At 32.2% G+C, this 16,630-nt stretch overlaps 1 protein-coding gene across 1 annotated transcript in view; it reads right to left on the bottom strand.

The window, feature by feature from the left end:
* The window catches only part of KIAA1841 (KIAA1841 ortholog), a 60,897-nt gene that overhangs the window by 30,850 nt on the left and 13,417 nt on the right, over nucleotides 1-16,630 (bottom strand). The window contains exons 4-11 of the mRNA XM_008570138.1: nucleotides 15,411-15,597; nucleotides 14,451-14,544; nucleotides 11,114-11,157; nucleotides 9,864-9,922; nucleotides 8,331-8,491; nucleotides 6,753-6,839; nucleotides 6,533-6,643; nucleotides 4,440-4,563 (exon numbers count right to left, since the gene is read on the bottom strand). Of these exons, the coding sequence (XP_008568360.1) occupies nucleotides 4,440-4,563; nucleotides 6,533-6,643; nucleotides 6,753-6,839; nucleotides 8,331-8,491; nucleotides 9,864-9,922; nucleotides 11,114-11,157; nucleotides 14,451-14,544; nucleotides 15,411-15,597 (867 nt within the window). The remainder of the gene's footprint in view (nucleotides 1-4,439; nucleotides 4,564-6,532; nucleotides 6,644-6,752; nucleotides 6,840-8,330; nucleotides 8,492-9,863; nucleotides 9,923-11,113; nucleotides 11,158-14,450; nucleotides 14,545-15,410; nucleotides 15,598-16,630) is intronic.

Genomic DNA, 16,630 nt, shown 5'->3' with positions numbered 1-16,630 from the left:
AAAAAAAAAAAAGAAACTTCCCCCATTTTAGAAGTAAGTGAAGGACAACAAATTACTTTCAGTGCAGAGTTTAAGTGGTGGGAACAGAGAATAATACAACACGGAACTGAAAGAAAAAATGAAAGATCCACAGATCAGAGACAAAGTTCTGATATTAAACAGTAAAGGTCTAACACTACCAAAGAACACCTATAAAACATAGAAGGAACGGAAAGCCCCTCTGGCTCCCAAGCCAGGATGGGGGAGGGCCAAGGGCCTCAGCCACGCCCCCCTGCCATCCACATCCAGCCCAGTGATGACCACCAGGCCACCACAGGATGTGCCCCAGGCTCTCAAGTGGGAGTGATGGGGGACCGAGGGCCTCAGCCATGCCCCCTCTGACATCTGCATCCATCCCAGGAATGACCATTAGGCCACTGCTGGAAGCAACTTGGACTCCTGAGCTGGAGTAGTGGGGGGCTGATGGCCTCAGTCATACCCCCTGATATCTGCATCAAGCCCAGTGACGACCACTGAGCTGCCAGTGGAATCACACCAGTACCCCTAGCCGGGGAAGTGGGGGGCCAAGGGCCTCAGCCACGTCCCCCTGACATCTGCATCCAGCCCAGTGATGACCACCGGGTTGCCACTGGAAGTGACCTGGGCTCCTGAGCTGGGGTGGTTGAGGGCTGAAGACCTTAGCCACACACCCCTGTCATCCACATCCTGTCCAGCAATGAACACCAGGCTGCTGTTGGAAGTGCCCTGGGCTCCCAAGCTGGAGTGGTGGGGGCCAAAGGTCTCAGCCATGCCACTCCAACATCTGCAACCATACCAATGATGACCATCAAGCCACTGCAAGAAGCTCCCTGGGCTCCTGGGTTGGGAGGCACTGAGGGCCTCAGCCACACACCCCCAAAGTCCACATCCAGCCAAGCCATGACTGAGCTGCTGCTGGAAGCCCCCTGGGCTCCCCTGCTGGAATGAAGGGGGTGCCATAAGCCTCGATCAGGTCCCCCCTTTCTCTTTCTTCCATCCTACCCCCTCTCCCTTCTCCTCTCCCCCTACCCCCAACTGCTCCACAACATCTTAGAATGTAAAAATTAATAATAATACTAATAAAAATAAATTAATTATTTTAAAAATTTTTAAAAAAGAGAAAATGAAATAAAATTTTGCCTCATTTGCTTCATTCTTGAGTATTTTTAAAAGGTAAATATTTAGCATCTATATTAATGAAAACTTTGAATCACTGGTTAAAAAAACTTGTCAAGGTTTAATCATAAAATTAATAGGTTTCAGAATGTTTATAATTTGGTATAATAATTCAAAGAAAATAACAAAATAAGCAATTCTAAGCACTGGTCTTGAACACAAAAGCAAGAAAGTATAGTCTATAACTCAGAATTTTCTGTTGTTAATTTCAATTATGATTTTCAAATAATGGTTTCTAATTTAAAAATTTTTAGTCTGATAACTTAAAGGTGTATACTCTCATGCTAAACAGGTTTTGGAAGTTTGATATCTTGTAACCACAAAAATTCCTTGAATTATTTAAGTCAAATGAACAGATATGATGTCAGGGGAAGAGGAGGGGGTGGAGAGGAATGGGTAAAGGGGCATGAAAATCAACTACAAAGTATATTGAGAAGTAAAATTTAAAAAATACATTAAAAAATAAAAATGACTTATATAAAAAAGGTTTGATATACTTTTTATAAGTGATACTCAAATTATAGGGAGGACTGCTAAATAGCTATTACATACACAAAAAACTCAAACCTGACAATATCAATTGCTACTGAAATGTGGAGCAACTAGAAGTCTCATACATAGCTGGTAGGAATGCAAAAAATTCAGGAACTTTGGTAAACTGTCAGGAATGGTAAATGTTAAACTTTACTGTGCAACGTAGCAATCTTATTACTAGGTAATTACCCAAGAGAAATAAAACCCATGTTCACATAAAAACCTGTATGGAAATGTTTATAGCAGCTTTCTTCATAAAGGCCCCACTACAAATGTTCTTCAGCTGGTGACTGGATAAACATACCATGATATATTCATACAGTGAACTATTACTTAGCAATAAAAAAGAGCAAACTGGTACATGAAACAACATGGATAAATCTTACATACATTTTGCTAAGTGAAAGAAGCTAGATTCAAAAAGCTAAGCACTATATGATTCTGTTTATAAGAAATTCTGGAAAAGGCAAAAGTATAGTGACAGAAGATAGACCAGTGATTGCCAGAGGATGGGGTGGGAGAAGGAATTAATTAAAAGGGGGCCCAAGGGAATATTTTAGGATGATAAAAATGTTTTATGCATTGATTATCGTGGCAGTTACATGACTATATACATTTGTCAAACCTCACAAAAAGGATGAATTTTTTTTTTTTTTTAATATAAAGATGACCAGTAAGGGGATCTTAACCCTTGACTTGGTGTTAGCACCATGCTCTCCCAAGTGAGCCAACCGGCAATCCCTATACAGGGATCTGAACCTGTGGCCTTGGTGTTATTAGCACCACACTCTCCCAAGTGAGCCACAGGCTGGCCCCTACAAAAAGGATAAATTTTATGGTATGTAAATTATACTTCAAAAAACTGGATTTTAAAAAATTATGGGAACATAGGGTACCCACTGGGTGGAATCTCACACAGTTTGAAACCCCACTCTGATGGTTTTGGTAAGCTGCTCTTCCTTCTCTCTACTGAAAATTACCCAAGTGAGAGAGGAAAATTACTAGGGAGAGAAGAACTTTAGGGATTCATAAAGTTTTTTTTTTTTTTTTTTTTTTTAATTTATTATTTATTCATTCATTCATTCATTCATTCATTCATTCATTCATTCATTTATTTATTTATTTATTAATTAGGAGCAACTAGAAGTCTCATACATAGCTGGTAGGAATGCAAAAAATTCAGGAACTTTGGTAAACTGTCAGGAATGGTAAATGTTAAACTTTACTGTGCAACGTAGCAATCTTATTACTAGGTAATTACCCAAGAGAAATAAAACCCATGTTCACATAAAAACCTGTATGGAAATGTTTATAGCAGCTTTCTTCATAAAGGCCCCACTACAAATGTTCTTCAGCTGGTGACTGGATAAACATACCATGATATATTCATACAGTGAACTATTACTTAGCAATAAAGTTTTTTTAAAAATTTATTTTTTTCACTGGCATGTTTATGGGGTACAATTTGTTGTTTCAATACATGTATATATTGTATAATGATCTAATCGTAATAGTTACCGTATCTATCACCTCAACATTTATCATTTCTTTGTGGTTATGACATTCAAGATCCTCTTTTCTGGCTATCTTGAAATATACAATATTATTAGCTATTGTCACCCTAAAGGCACCAGAACTTATTCTTCTATCTATAATTTTATAACTTTGTATCAGCCTTCCAAACTTTCCCCAGTCCTCCTTTGCACACTTCCTTTTCCCTGCCTCTGGTAACCATTATTCTACTCTCTATTTCTCTTTTTTCCCTCTCTTTTTAATATATTTTTCTTAACTGACCCATGATAATTATATACATTTAAGAAGCACAATATGATATTTGGATATATTCATACTGTGTGTAGTGATCATATCAGGGTGCTTCATATATACATCACCTCAAACATTTGTCACTTCTTTGTGTTAGAGACATTCAACATCATCTTGACTAGCTATTCAAAGATATACAGCACTTTATTAACTAGAGTCTCCCTGTATTACTATAGAACAATAAATCCCATTCTTCCTCTCTGTACTATTTTGTATCCGCCTCCCCTCCCCCCCTTCTATTTTACTGTCTACTTCCATGAGAATTCATAAAAAACTGAAGGTAGAAAACTCTAGAATTGTACATAGAAAACATACATAAGATTAATTTGGAATGACTATGATTTATAAAGATGCATTGATTCCATAAAAGGATTTACTGTTAAAATAGTAAGCTTTCTTATACTTTTATCATAGTCTTCATTTATAAAAATGAACAAAAGCTTTTTGGGAACACAACTGTTATAACAAAAAGTGCACAAACCAATAACATCCTATCTGCAAAGGTGCTTCTGAATTTCTGTAGAGATGGATGGGCCAACAGAGAAACAGTTTGGATGCAAATAAAGCAAATAAAGATTCTGTACTTGTTTTCCATTGAAAAAATGAATTTCATCACTTAAAACCTGTTGCTTTCCTAAAAATTCAGCAAGGCATTGATTGTTTCAGGAATCAAAACAAAAAAGAGGAAGAAGAAACATGGCAAGAGAAATGAAGCCAGCTGCAAGCAAAGTTTAACAGTAACAGTACCATTGCTTTTGCCACCATTTTCTTTAAAAAGATGTTAGATATTGTACAAACACATCCAAACACACTAATTAAATAGCAGAGGTCAAAAGAATGTTGCTCTCAATGTTTGCAGAGAAGGAAATTTAAAAAACAAAATTCACCTGATAACATCTTGAACAAGTCAGCCAGTTGATCGTTCCCCACAAACGCCAATATACATCCCTCCAAGATTTTAATTCTTCAAAAAGACTGTTCAAATACTCATGAACATCCCAAGTTTTATCTCTGGGGAAAGAGTTGTTATATTATTTTTCAAGCAAGCAATATAGACAATGTGCTTTAAACAGATGTTTTTAAATTTGTGGTTTATTCCCAAGAATGTTCCTCAAATGATGGATATGGCATGAAAGGTAGATAAAATTTCATTTGGGAGTTTATTCTGTGGATAACAGAAAGACATATGAAATGTTGAATGCTAAATTATTTTGCCAAGCTAGATAAAGGATTATAAATTAAATATAGTTTGAGTATGCCAACACTTGGAACTTAGGCATGTATTGTTAAATGGAATCTTTATTCTAACTGTTTATATGTTGTAAGACAAGTTGTTATTAATTATTGGTGATTTTAAACATTTCATTAATGTATTAGTTTCTTACATTATTTTCAAACAGAATTTTCTAATAATTGAGTAGTATAGAATATACCATCAGGTTGTAGTAATACACATTTTTAGATTAAATAATACACAGTTTAAAAATAGCAAAGGCTTAAGCCATATTTGCTATGGTCACGTGTAACTCAAGTTCCTTTTCTTTTTAAGTTACTATTTTAATTTTTTCTAACTTTTTGCTATTTTTGTGCTTAATTCAACAAATAACAAAAATGCCATCATTTTATTACAAATTACATAGGCACATCTGTCTTAAAAGTTATTTAAAGACAATTTTTAAAATGTGTGCATCTATACTGGCCAGCCACCAAAAAAAAGGATAAAATGTGTGCACTGATTGTTGACTTATAAGAAAATATTTTGAATAAAACAACAAAAATCAGTGTTGAAGTTAACATCAATTACTTTTTTCACATACTACTATTAATAGCTGTTATTGTCAGGAAGGAAGTAATTTTCAAAAAGTGAATCAAATCTCAAAGACAAAAAAAGTATAAAATTCCAGATGCTTAAAACAACCAATGAAGATTCCCAGATTATTGTACTGAGAGGAAAATAAATCATTTTAAAGTTGATTGTGTTATTATTACTAGAATAAAATTAAGTGTTGCCCTGTATTTGTTTTAATGTTTAAAATATGAAATATAACATTGTAGGTTTTTTCTTTAATATAGAAAAAAGAACAAGTAAAAAAGAAAATTAAAACCGTCCATAATACTATCACTGAAAATTAACATTTAGTGAATGTGTGTCTAGTTTTGTTTTATATCCTATTTTTTTCACTTAATTTACCACTAACAACTTTCTATATAAGTATGCATTCTTTTACATTATTCTTAAAGGCTGCACATTAAGAACTGATTAGATGTGTTTTATATAGATATACTATTATATGAACATATATTAGTTTGTTTAATCATTTGCGTATTTACTTTTTTTTTGGCTACTTAGTATAAATGTCTTTGTTAAATGCTTTCACAAATTCAACATTATCTCTTTGGATAAATTCCTAGTAGTAGAATGTTGCCAAAGAATACAAACATTTTGAAGTTTGTTTTCCTGTGACATACCAATTTACAATACTCTTCCCCCAACTCAGAATGAGAACTTGTTTTGAACATAAAGAGGAATATGTATTATGTATTAGTGAAATATGTATTAATGGAATACTAACAAAGTATGAAGAATAAATAGATTATGAAAAATCCCATTGTAAAGACAATTTTCCTCACCAAAATTCAACTGAAAGTAATTTGATTCTCTTATAAAATTCAATATAACATTTATATAGAAAACTAAAATCTGTTAGTGAAAATAAATTTAATGGCAGTGACCAGAATATTTTTCAAGATTAATATTCAATTATTTTTATCATTTTAAAATTTAAAGACATTATGAAATTTTACCCAGTAAATAAAATGTAGCTTTTACAACAACTTTGTTTTGAAAGTACCATCTTTCTAAATCAAAATTGGATCAAAGATGTAGAAAAGATGTTATCCTATGCTTATAAAAGTAATTGTGCTTTTATAAACACACTAGAAATTCACATTAAAAAGCTATATTTTATCTTCACTACACCTTATGTGTATATAGATAATATTTCCATGTCGATCTACATTAATTTTTCCAGGAATGCAAGGAATTCTTCTTTCTGTTTCTTTTGTTAAAAGTTTCTTACACAAACAGCATCTGTAACACAAGGATGATACAAAAAACATCGAAAAGAAATTTAAAATGTAGTCATTAAAAAATATAGCTGCATCATACAGCACATCAAAGGAAAAACACATTACCTTACCTATATAATGTTGCTGCATTACTCCGAGAATCTGGATTCAAGTACTCAGGATCAAACAGTCTCTCAATCTTCTTACAAAAAAGTTTACTGTTAACAACAAATGACCAACACATTAATTTTCTATATTTACTAAAGTTACTTTATAGTGATGAAAATAAACACTGTACATGTGTAAAATAAGATTAATAAATCCTTAGATTCTCTTTAGGAGTTTATAATACATTTTTGGATCTTACTCTACATGATAGCAGCATTCCACACATTTGGTCACTTAATCATTTCCTCCTTTTGAAACCTTTCCTTTTACCTTTCCTTCTACTTCACTGGCTCTTCGTTCTCATGCCTTTCACTGGCTATTTCTCCTCTGTTGATCCTCTAAATATTGGGAAGCCTTTATCTATACTCTCTTGTTAACAATTGGAAAATGAAATAAGAATAGCATTTACAATAGCACCAATAAATGCCTAGAAATAAATTTAATAAAATAAAAAAGAAAAATATCTCTACAGTGAAAACTATAAGACATTGCTGAAATTAATTTTAAAAGACCCAAATAAATGGCAGGTTATAGTGTGTTCAGGGACCAAAGACTCAATATTATTAAGATGTTAAATCTTCCTAAATTGATCTACAGATTCAATACTAACCCCAAATTCCAGTAGGTTTGTGTCTGTGTAAGAAAGAAAAAATGGAACAGCTGATTATAAAATCTATACAGAAATGTAAAAGACCTAAAATGGCCAAGACAGAAATCTTGAAGAAAGGCAAAGCTGGAGAATTTAGATTACTAGATAAAAAAGTTATTAGGCTACTGTAATTAAGACAGTGTGCTGCTGATACAAAGACAGACAAATCCACAGAACAAAATGAAGAACTCAGAAACAGACCTCACCTATAGTCACCCAATTTATAGTAAAGGTGCCACTGCAATTCAGGATGGTCTTTTCAATATATGATGCTGTATCAATTAGATATCTATTTGGGAAAAAAATGGACCTTGAGCCCTACCCGATACCACACAAAAAAATTAATTCAAAATGAATAATGAAAAAACATAGGAGAGTATCTTCACCACCTTCAGGTAGGCAAAGATTTCTTGAACAGGACACAAAAAACACTAACTATGGTCTCTTGCTAGGGAATCTCATCCAGTTCGATGGTTTCAAACCTTGTCTACTCTTAAAGTTCTATTTAAAGCCCTGACCTCTGACCTAAACTCTAGACTATCTCTGCTACAACTTATATCTAGAGTAAAGTATATCCTCCTTGCTATGACCTAAACAGCCCCTAGTGATATGACTACTGCTGACTTCATCTCATACCACTCTTTCTCTTTATACTAAGGCCTGTCAATAATTTTTAACATAATATTCACTACTACCATATGCTCATATGTTCATTACACAAAATAATTACTCATTTCTATCTTAAGTCATTGGCTCTGGTTAAATTTTACTTCATTTAAAATAAAATAGAAATATATTTCTAAATATATTCTACAATATTTCACTAAAATGAAATAGAAATATATTTCTTTTAATAGGAATATTAGGTTTAAAATTAAATTTTAAAAATTACCTCCTAAATTTATCTTTTTTGTCCTTTAACTCATCAACTTCATTGTGTGTGAACAAATCAGCTATACGTGTAAGAAGATTTGCATTAATACAGTTCATGTTGCATGGGGTAGCTACTATGGCATTCATATTTTTGTGGCAATACTGAATACATTGTTCAACCTACGAAACACAGAACAGAAAATGAAAGTTGAAAATAGTCGCATGAAAAGTAATGTCATAGCAATACCTTTCAAACATAAAATTTATTAAAAGCCTAATCTGTATTGCTAGGCACTAACTGGGTTTTGCTTATTTGGGTTACTCTACTGTTCCGAAGTGGTCCAGCAGGTCAAATTTGTAAAGACATATCTACATACCGAGAAAAATTATTTTCAGCCTTCTCTATTTCAAACAAAAATGTGTTTATTATGCCTGCGGCAAGTATAAATCTTAGTCTATAAATTACTCAAGTGTGCAAGATATGTGACTTCCTATAATTAAACTTATTTATAATTTTGAGCCTCCATTTCTCTGGATGGCAGAATCGAAATTTCAGTCAATTCAGGGTTTTCTCTGTTGTGTTTAGTTTGCTCTCTGACTTTCTTCCCCTCCCTCCAAGCTCAGGTATATTTATTTACTTTAAAAGTAAAGAGAGGCTAATATGTATTCTTCCAATTTTTTCGCTTATGGCATAAAAATTATCCTTTGGGGCTTAGATATCAAAACTCAAAAGTTAAGGACTCTTTTAGACTCTGCCTTTTTTCTGTAACCCTTCTCTGAAGCAGTTGGCTAAATGGGGAGGGGTTAAGGAGTAGAAAGAATACAGGGAACTAGTAAAACTCTAAAACAATCAAGTAAAGAAACTTCATATCTGCTAACACATAAAATTTATATGGAAATGCAAAAGAAAATTCTGCCCTGTACAGTTTTACCAGGAATAAAAACAAATATTTATTTAAATATTAACCATAAAATATCAATCACAAAAACATATAAAATCATTTCAATAATAAAGAAATTTATTAAATAAAAAAAGAAGAAAAACAAATACATTTAATGTTAGAGCTATGTTTCATTAGCTACTCTTAAGCAACAGACATGAACTTCCGTGATACACATACAAAATTATATTAATAGTTGGACACTTGCTCTTTATTCACTAAACTATAAATGAAAGACACAAATAAGGAAAATATGGTTAAAGAAATTACTTAAATAGCAAAACAAATATATTCCAATTTTCATTTAATTTGGATGTAGGGCAAAACCCCTTTTGGGGTAAAGTTAATTGTGTTTAATTTCATCAAATACGATAGTGAACTATTCCTTGAGGATTGTTTGCTTTATAGGCATAACACACAAATGATACATATTAGTCTTTAAAACCCCTTCCCAACAAAACAAAGTACCTTCAAACAGGAGCAGTTTATTCTAATAAAATCACACTACTGAATTAACTATTTTAGTAAGATGTCTTAGAATTTTCTAGACATTTGAAGGAAAAAAAAGCATAAGTAAATAGAAGATCTTGGGGTTTTAAATTAATACTTACTAATGAATCCATTTTCAAAAACTCAGAAGAAATAAGAATTGAAATGACATTTCCTGGCTCTTAAAAAAAAAAAGAGAAAAAAATTAAATTTTCCTTTTGACTTATACTTCAAACTCCTCAGAACAGGCTCCTTTTTACCTTAAAAGAGGATGTTACTTTAATAAGAACAATTCAATATAACCCTACTATATCATATGGCTTAGACACAAAAGAAAGAACAATCAATGTTAAAACTTAGAGTATAGAGAAAACACACAGTTAAGTTTGCCCTGGAGTTAAATTCATATCAAATAAAAAGACTCCAGCTAAACACATGATATATGCAAAAGTCACAGTGAGAAAATTTTTAGAAATTATTAATGAGAATACTTATTAGTGAAGTTATTTCAGAAGTAGATCAATGCTTGTTATGAACAAATATTTAATTTAAAAAGATTCCGAGGGTAGCAAAAATTTTACTACTGCAAAACTGCCAAAGTCACTTCCTAAAGGCATACTGAATGAGCCTTCGGGCATGCAGAGATAGGAAAGGGGGATGCCACCAGACACTACAGTTTTAGTAAACCTGTCATCTCCCATGAGGTATATTTAAAAAAAAGAAACAAAAACAAAAAACAAAAACAAACGGATTTCCCACCACTACAGTACTAAGACAATCCTTCTAAATCTTTAGTAATACTAGAAATCCTTCTCTCACTAAACAGCCAATGATTAAAATAAGTAATCCCAATCTTTCTCTAAATAAAAATTCTAGATTGAAGGTTCTCAAATAGAAATGGTAAAGGGAGGAAGAAGCTAGTGAAATAGCTCCTTGGAAAATTGTAATATACACCATCCCACGTAAGAACCAGTGGCTGGAGTATTAGAGATTTAATTAAGCATTTTGGTAGTTTTCCTGCTTAGAATAAATATTGCTTCTGTAAGGTTTACATTTATAGCCACTAATTTAAGATCAATGATAAGAGAATGACTAGTTTTGCTCCATTTTTTTTTACTTTCACTACACACATAAATATGCCATATCAGAAAATATTTTTTTCTCTCCACATATTTTGATATTTATTCACACATATATAACATAGCTGGGTAGTCTAAAATCTCTGGACTCAGGCTGAACATTTTGACTTAGCAATCTTATAATTTTTATTTAAGGACCACTAGAAACTTTTCCCATTAATTTTGTCACTAGAAAATAATAAATTATAAACCTCTTCAGAAAACTTTTATACTGTCAGTATAGCTTTATTTACTAATAGCGTTTAGAAATATTTTGATACTGCTGTAAACAGCAATTCTAGTGCACAGAAAGACTACAAAGTATGAAGTAATCACAAGTATGAGTTCCCATACAAGTCTATGCCCACCGAAAGACTCCTTAGTAATTATTCTTGCTATCACATAGAACACTAGTTCTCAAACTTTTAGTCTCAGAACACTTTATAATCTTAAAAACTGAGAATCCTAAAAAGCTTCTGTTTATGTGAGTTATATATATATTGGTATTTACCAGATTAGAAACTAAAACAGAGAAATTCAGCAAACATTAATTCATTTAAAGAGAATAATAAACCTATTACATGCTAATATATTTTTATGAAAATGAACTATATTTTCCAAAACAAAAAAAATTAGTGAGAACGGCAGCACTGTTTGACATTTTTGCATTCAATTTGTGGGTATCCTTCTTTGATGTTACACCAAAACTCGAGAAATGGTAGTTTCTTAAAGGTTAGTTGCAATGGGATCTGAAATCAATGAACTTTCCCTCCTCAGTTAACATCAAAATCCACTGATTTATCTTGCACTTTGAAGGGATCTTTAACCCATGCGTGATTTCTTTAAACATCGTGCATTGATCATTTGGAAAATATTGGTTCACCGAGTTATGCAGATCTTCCAATTGAACATTTCACTGTACAATATATTTTAAAAATTACATTCATTAATATGACCACCAATCGCAGCATTGATCATTTGGAAAATATTGGTTCACCGAGTTATGCAGATCTTCCAATTGAACATTTCATTGTACAATATATTTTAAAAATTACATTCATTAATATGACCACCAATCGCATTGGAAAAGTCTTCAAGTACTGGGATGCTGCCAACCACACGAAAGCAGGTAAGTTTTCTGAAACTCCTATTCTTATTTGAAAGCTCAAATTTTGTCAAAGACAAGTGACCAGCTCATTTTCAAGAAAATGTCTGCCAAATATCTAAGTCTGAATAACCATAATTTCTCTGTCAGTCATTCTCTCAAGTAAGAATGGTTTTCTGTTTTTAAAAGAGCAGCTAGTTTAGCTCACAATCAAACAATCACATAAGTGCTTTTCTTCAAGAAAGCTATCGTACATTGGTGTGCGGCAGAAGTACACTTCCCATTTCATCACACAGAGTATTAAACACACAGAAGTATCCTCAAGGTTGGAGATTTAATAAAGTAAGTAATTTTTACTGCTTCATCAAGAACATTCTTAACTAAAACTAGACTTTTTCTTTTTTTTTTCCTTTCTAGCTATGAGTGCATGGTGTTGAAGAATACAGTGACAACTAGGACAGTTTGATGCCCCTGCCTTGATTTGGGCTAAGGATCCAACAATTTTACCAACCATTGCTTTTGCACCATCTGAGCAAATGTCCACACAGTGAAAATGACACATAATATCTTGGTATTATTATTCAAACTGTTTTGACCTCATTGACCCTCTAGAAAGGTTTCCATGACCCCAGTGGTACATATACAATATACGATCCGTTGCCGGACACGGAAAAAGACAAAAGACAAAAAAAATAAATAAATAAATAAAGTTTATAAAAATAATACCAATCCACAAAGAAAAATTAAATAATAAGCGATCCGTTGCCAGACACGGAAAAAGACAAAAGACAAAATAAATAAATAAATAAATAAAGTTTATAAAAATAATACCAATCCACAAAGAAAAATTAAATAATATATTCCAGTTCTTGTAAGGAACATTAAACAGCACTTTTACATGGTTATGAGCGTGGGAGGGAGATAATGATTAAATATTAAAATTTTCATACTTTAAAAAAAGGAAAAACAGCTAAAACTATTCATCAAAAATCAAATTAAAATCAGCATGGCTTACTTATTTATTTTTAACAGCAAGAAAGTTTGCTTCTAGGCATTCATTAAACATAAATTAATAAATGTAGTTAAAGGGATCCTTAAGACGACAATGTACTTATTTACATATTTTTAAAAATTTAAGAATAAGTTTAGATGATGCATCAGAAAATTTGCTTCAAAAATTATATACTTCTTGAATTTACTTTCTTTGAAAATTATATCACCTCAAAAAGAAATATGAGTGTGATCCATGTGTGCCTTCATGTCATTGCAAAAGAAGGAATAATAAATAGGAAGAGGCACACAGTCCTACAATATGAATTTATTGTGTATTTAATTAAACTTCATTATTTCTAATACAAAAAAAAAATTACAGCTGAAATAAAATTGGGCTACCAGAAAAAGGATTATAATCAACACTCTACAAAAGTCAAAAGAATTTAAATAACTTTTAACTAATTGTTCTTCCAAAAAAATGATGGTCAAAAGGTAAACAGGTAATAATTAATTGAATGATACATAAAGTTTCTGTGGCTTTTTGGATCACAATATGAAATATTAGATAATTTCTGTAAAAAAATTATCTGGCAAACTTTTGTGCCACACAAACAAATCTATCAGTTAAAAGTCCGTATGGATAAAGTAAAAATCACTGAACTATGCACTTTAAAAGGGTGAATTTCTAAAATTTGGTAAAATATATATCCCATAAAATTTACAAATTTAACCACTTTTAAGTGTACAGTTCAGTGGTATTAAGTACATTCATATTGTGCAATCATCACCATCATCCACCTCCAGAACCTTTTCAAAAGGGTAAATTTTATGGTATGTGAATTATATATTAATAAAGCTGTTATTAAAGAATCTGTCAAAATTAAAGGTGCACAAAGGAACTTTCAAGGATGATGAAAATGTTCTACATCTAGATTTGGGTGATGGTTGTATGGTGTACCCATTTTTCAAAACTCAGCAAAATGAACATTTTATAACATGTGCAATTTATTGTATATGAGGTATACAAAACAATACAAAGCTATCAAAACTTGCAATATATTGAAAGACATTCTAATTTTTAAATGCTTCTATAATAAGTAATTATATTGAAATAGTTCTCAAATACACATCCCGTTTCTTTAATAAAGTTGGAGAACTAATGGCATAGTTTTCTTCAGGTATTAAAATTTACTTTTCAAAGTTTTATGTTAATAGAGGTTATTTCTAATATTTACAAATATAAAAATGAATTTTAAAAAATGAACAACTAAGCCCAGACTTATAAATATTATGAGTAAGTCATATGTTTAGGTATTAAGCAATTGTTTATAGTTCAACACATTAACTAAGCTGATTCCAATTGTTTCAGCAGTTGTGTAATGTGAAATTCCTAAGTTATGGTAACTGATACATATATCCACCAACCATATATTTTATAATTTAAAGTTGATATTAATATTAAAATCTTATCTAGCAAACAACCAGCCTCCTACCCTTCAGATTCTTCAGTCTTTTCTCCACCATTACGAGTAGTACAATTTTCACTTTCTGAAGCACAATTCCTTGTGGAAGCTATACTATGTCTTCCTTAAATACAGAAACAAACACATACAAAAAAAAAAGGGGGGGGTTAGCGTTTCTAGCTGAGAATGGGTTTTTACTTATTGAATGGTAATAATGTATATGCATGGTTTCCAAGGCTAGTTAAAGATGGTACTTGACAGGTAGCATTTCCCCTTGATATTTCTAAAGGTATATGGACGAAACAGTACAAAAAAAAAAAATCACAAATTGCTAATGTTACAATGAAGATCTCAAAAAATGCTGATGTGGTATGTACAAATAGAGCCAACAGCGTAGTTTTCTCTTCCTGAAGCAAATTTTTATATCAACAATCTGACTGCTGCTGGTGAGATGAAAATAACACACTACACTCTGAGGATTTCTAAAAACAGTTATTATTTCCAATGTAACTGCAGAAAATATTTCTTCTACCCTGCCCCTGTATCACTTGAAGTTCTTGTTAACTGCAATAAAGAGGAGCTGTAAAAAAAAAGATTACATGAGAGATAAGCAAGATTCTCTCAATTAAAAAAAAAACGGTAAAAAATATGGGTCAAATTCCTCTAACATAAAGTTAAAAGAATATTCACAGTAAATAATAAATAATATATGAAATAATTACACGAACAGACTGGAGTAGGAAATTTTGATATAGTAAAGATTTTGTTTTAATAATAGTGCTTGACCTATATATTATCACTTACATTTTTTTTTAAATATAGCAAAGACAATTATAATTTTTAAAATTCAGGAAGATACAAATACTCATAGATTTTTCAATTAACTTTAGATTAACCATTAAAGAAAGAAAGAAAAGTTGACTGGAATGTATAAAATTTTGCAGAATTACCATAAGAACAAGTATACTGCATTTTGTTTTAAAACCTTACCTGTTTTGGAAACTGCATCCTGACCAACTGGAGTCTCCTGAAAATCTCCGTGTGCGTGAAGAAGTGAGGATTTGATATATGTGGCTAAAGTTTCAACAGGACTTTCTCCAGCAGCCATTAGGGGAGTATACTGATTGTCAACAGGTGAGCTTCCACTGCTCTTCAGTTCATCAAACCTTTTGGCACACTGTCATGATATAAAATGAAAGAAATAGGGATTTGGGGATTTTTTTAATTAAAAAAAAAGATATTTTCTTGCCTTTTATTTGAAGATACTTTTCCATAAAAGTTTTTTGTAGGTGAACATTAATCTTCTGGGTAACATCTAGAAATTTTACACAAAAGCCTCAGGCTTATTTTTTTCTCCTTTAAAATTCAGGATAGAATTTTTTAAATATGCTGTTACCCAAAGGCATAATGTGTTTACGCTGTTGTAGAAAAATAAAGACTGCCTTTATTAACAATATTTCCTTTTGGTTTGTATCGATTATCAGTTGACAATATTAATAATTCAGTTAAAAACTTGGCTTTTGGGCCAGCCTGTGGCTCACTTGGGAGAGTGTGGTGCTGATAACACCAAGGCCACAGGTTCGGATCTCCTTACCAGTCATCTTTAAAAAAAAAAAAAAAAAAAAAAAAAAAAAACCCTTGGCTTTTATTTTTATATTAACTGAGTTTCCAACATAAATAAGACCAAATTCTAACCTTCACTGGAAAACAAACCAAAGAGTATCTGATTTGTGACACCATATTTTATTAAAACAATAAAGTCTTTGTTTTTACTGACAGTGAGGTTCACCTTGTGCAAAACATACTGTGGTGGCACTTTGTGGCCATACATTTGGGCATAGTTTGCTCTAGCAGAGTATTTCCCTTAACCCATTAGATGGTCATGAAATCAGCTTCGAAGGTCCAGATTAGCAATTTTTTTTAAAAAAAGAAATAGAGGGCCGGCTCGGTGGCGCACTGGATAGTGCGCCGCTTGGGAAGGGCAGCGGCGCTCCCGCCCGAGGGTTCGGATCCCACATACAGACCAGTTCCTGCTCACTGGCTGAGCGAGGCGTGGGAGCAACACCGAGGGTTGCAATCCCGTTGCCGGTCCCCGGTCTGGTACGGGGGCAACACTGAGGGTTGCGATCCGTTGCCGGACACGGAAAAAAGACAAAAAGACAAAAAAAAAAAAAAAAAAAAAAAAAAAAAAAAAAAAAATTAAAAAAAAA

The sequence above is a fragment of the Galeopterus variegatus genome, unplaced genomic scaffold, assembly GCF_000696425.1.
Source record: "Galeopterus variegatus unplaced genomic scaffold, G_variegatus-3.0.2 Scaffold574, whole genome shotgun sequence".
NCBI lineage: Eukaryota > Metazoa > Chordata > Mammalia > Dermoptera > Cynocephalidae > Galeopterus > Galeopterus variegatus.
The sequence above is the reverse complement of the archived record's forward strand: the minus strand, read 5'-3'. Positions and strand labels throughout refer to the sequence as shown.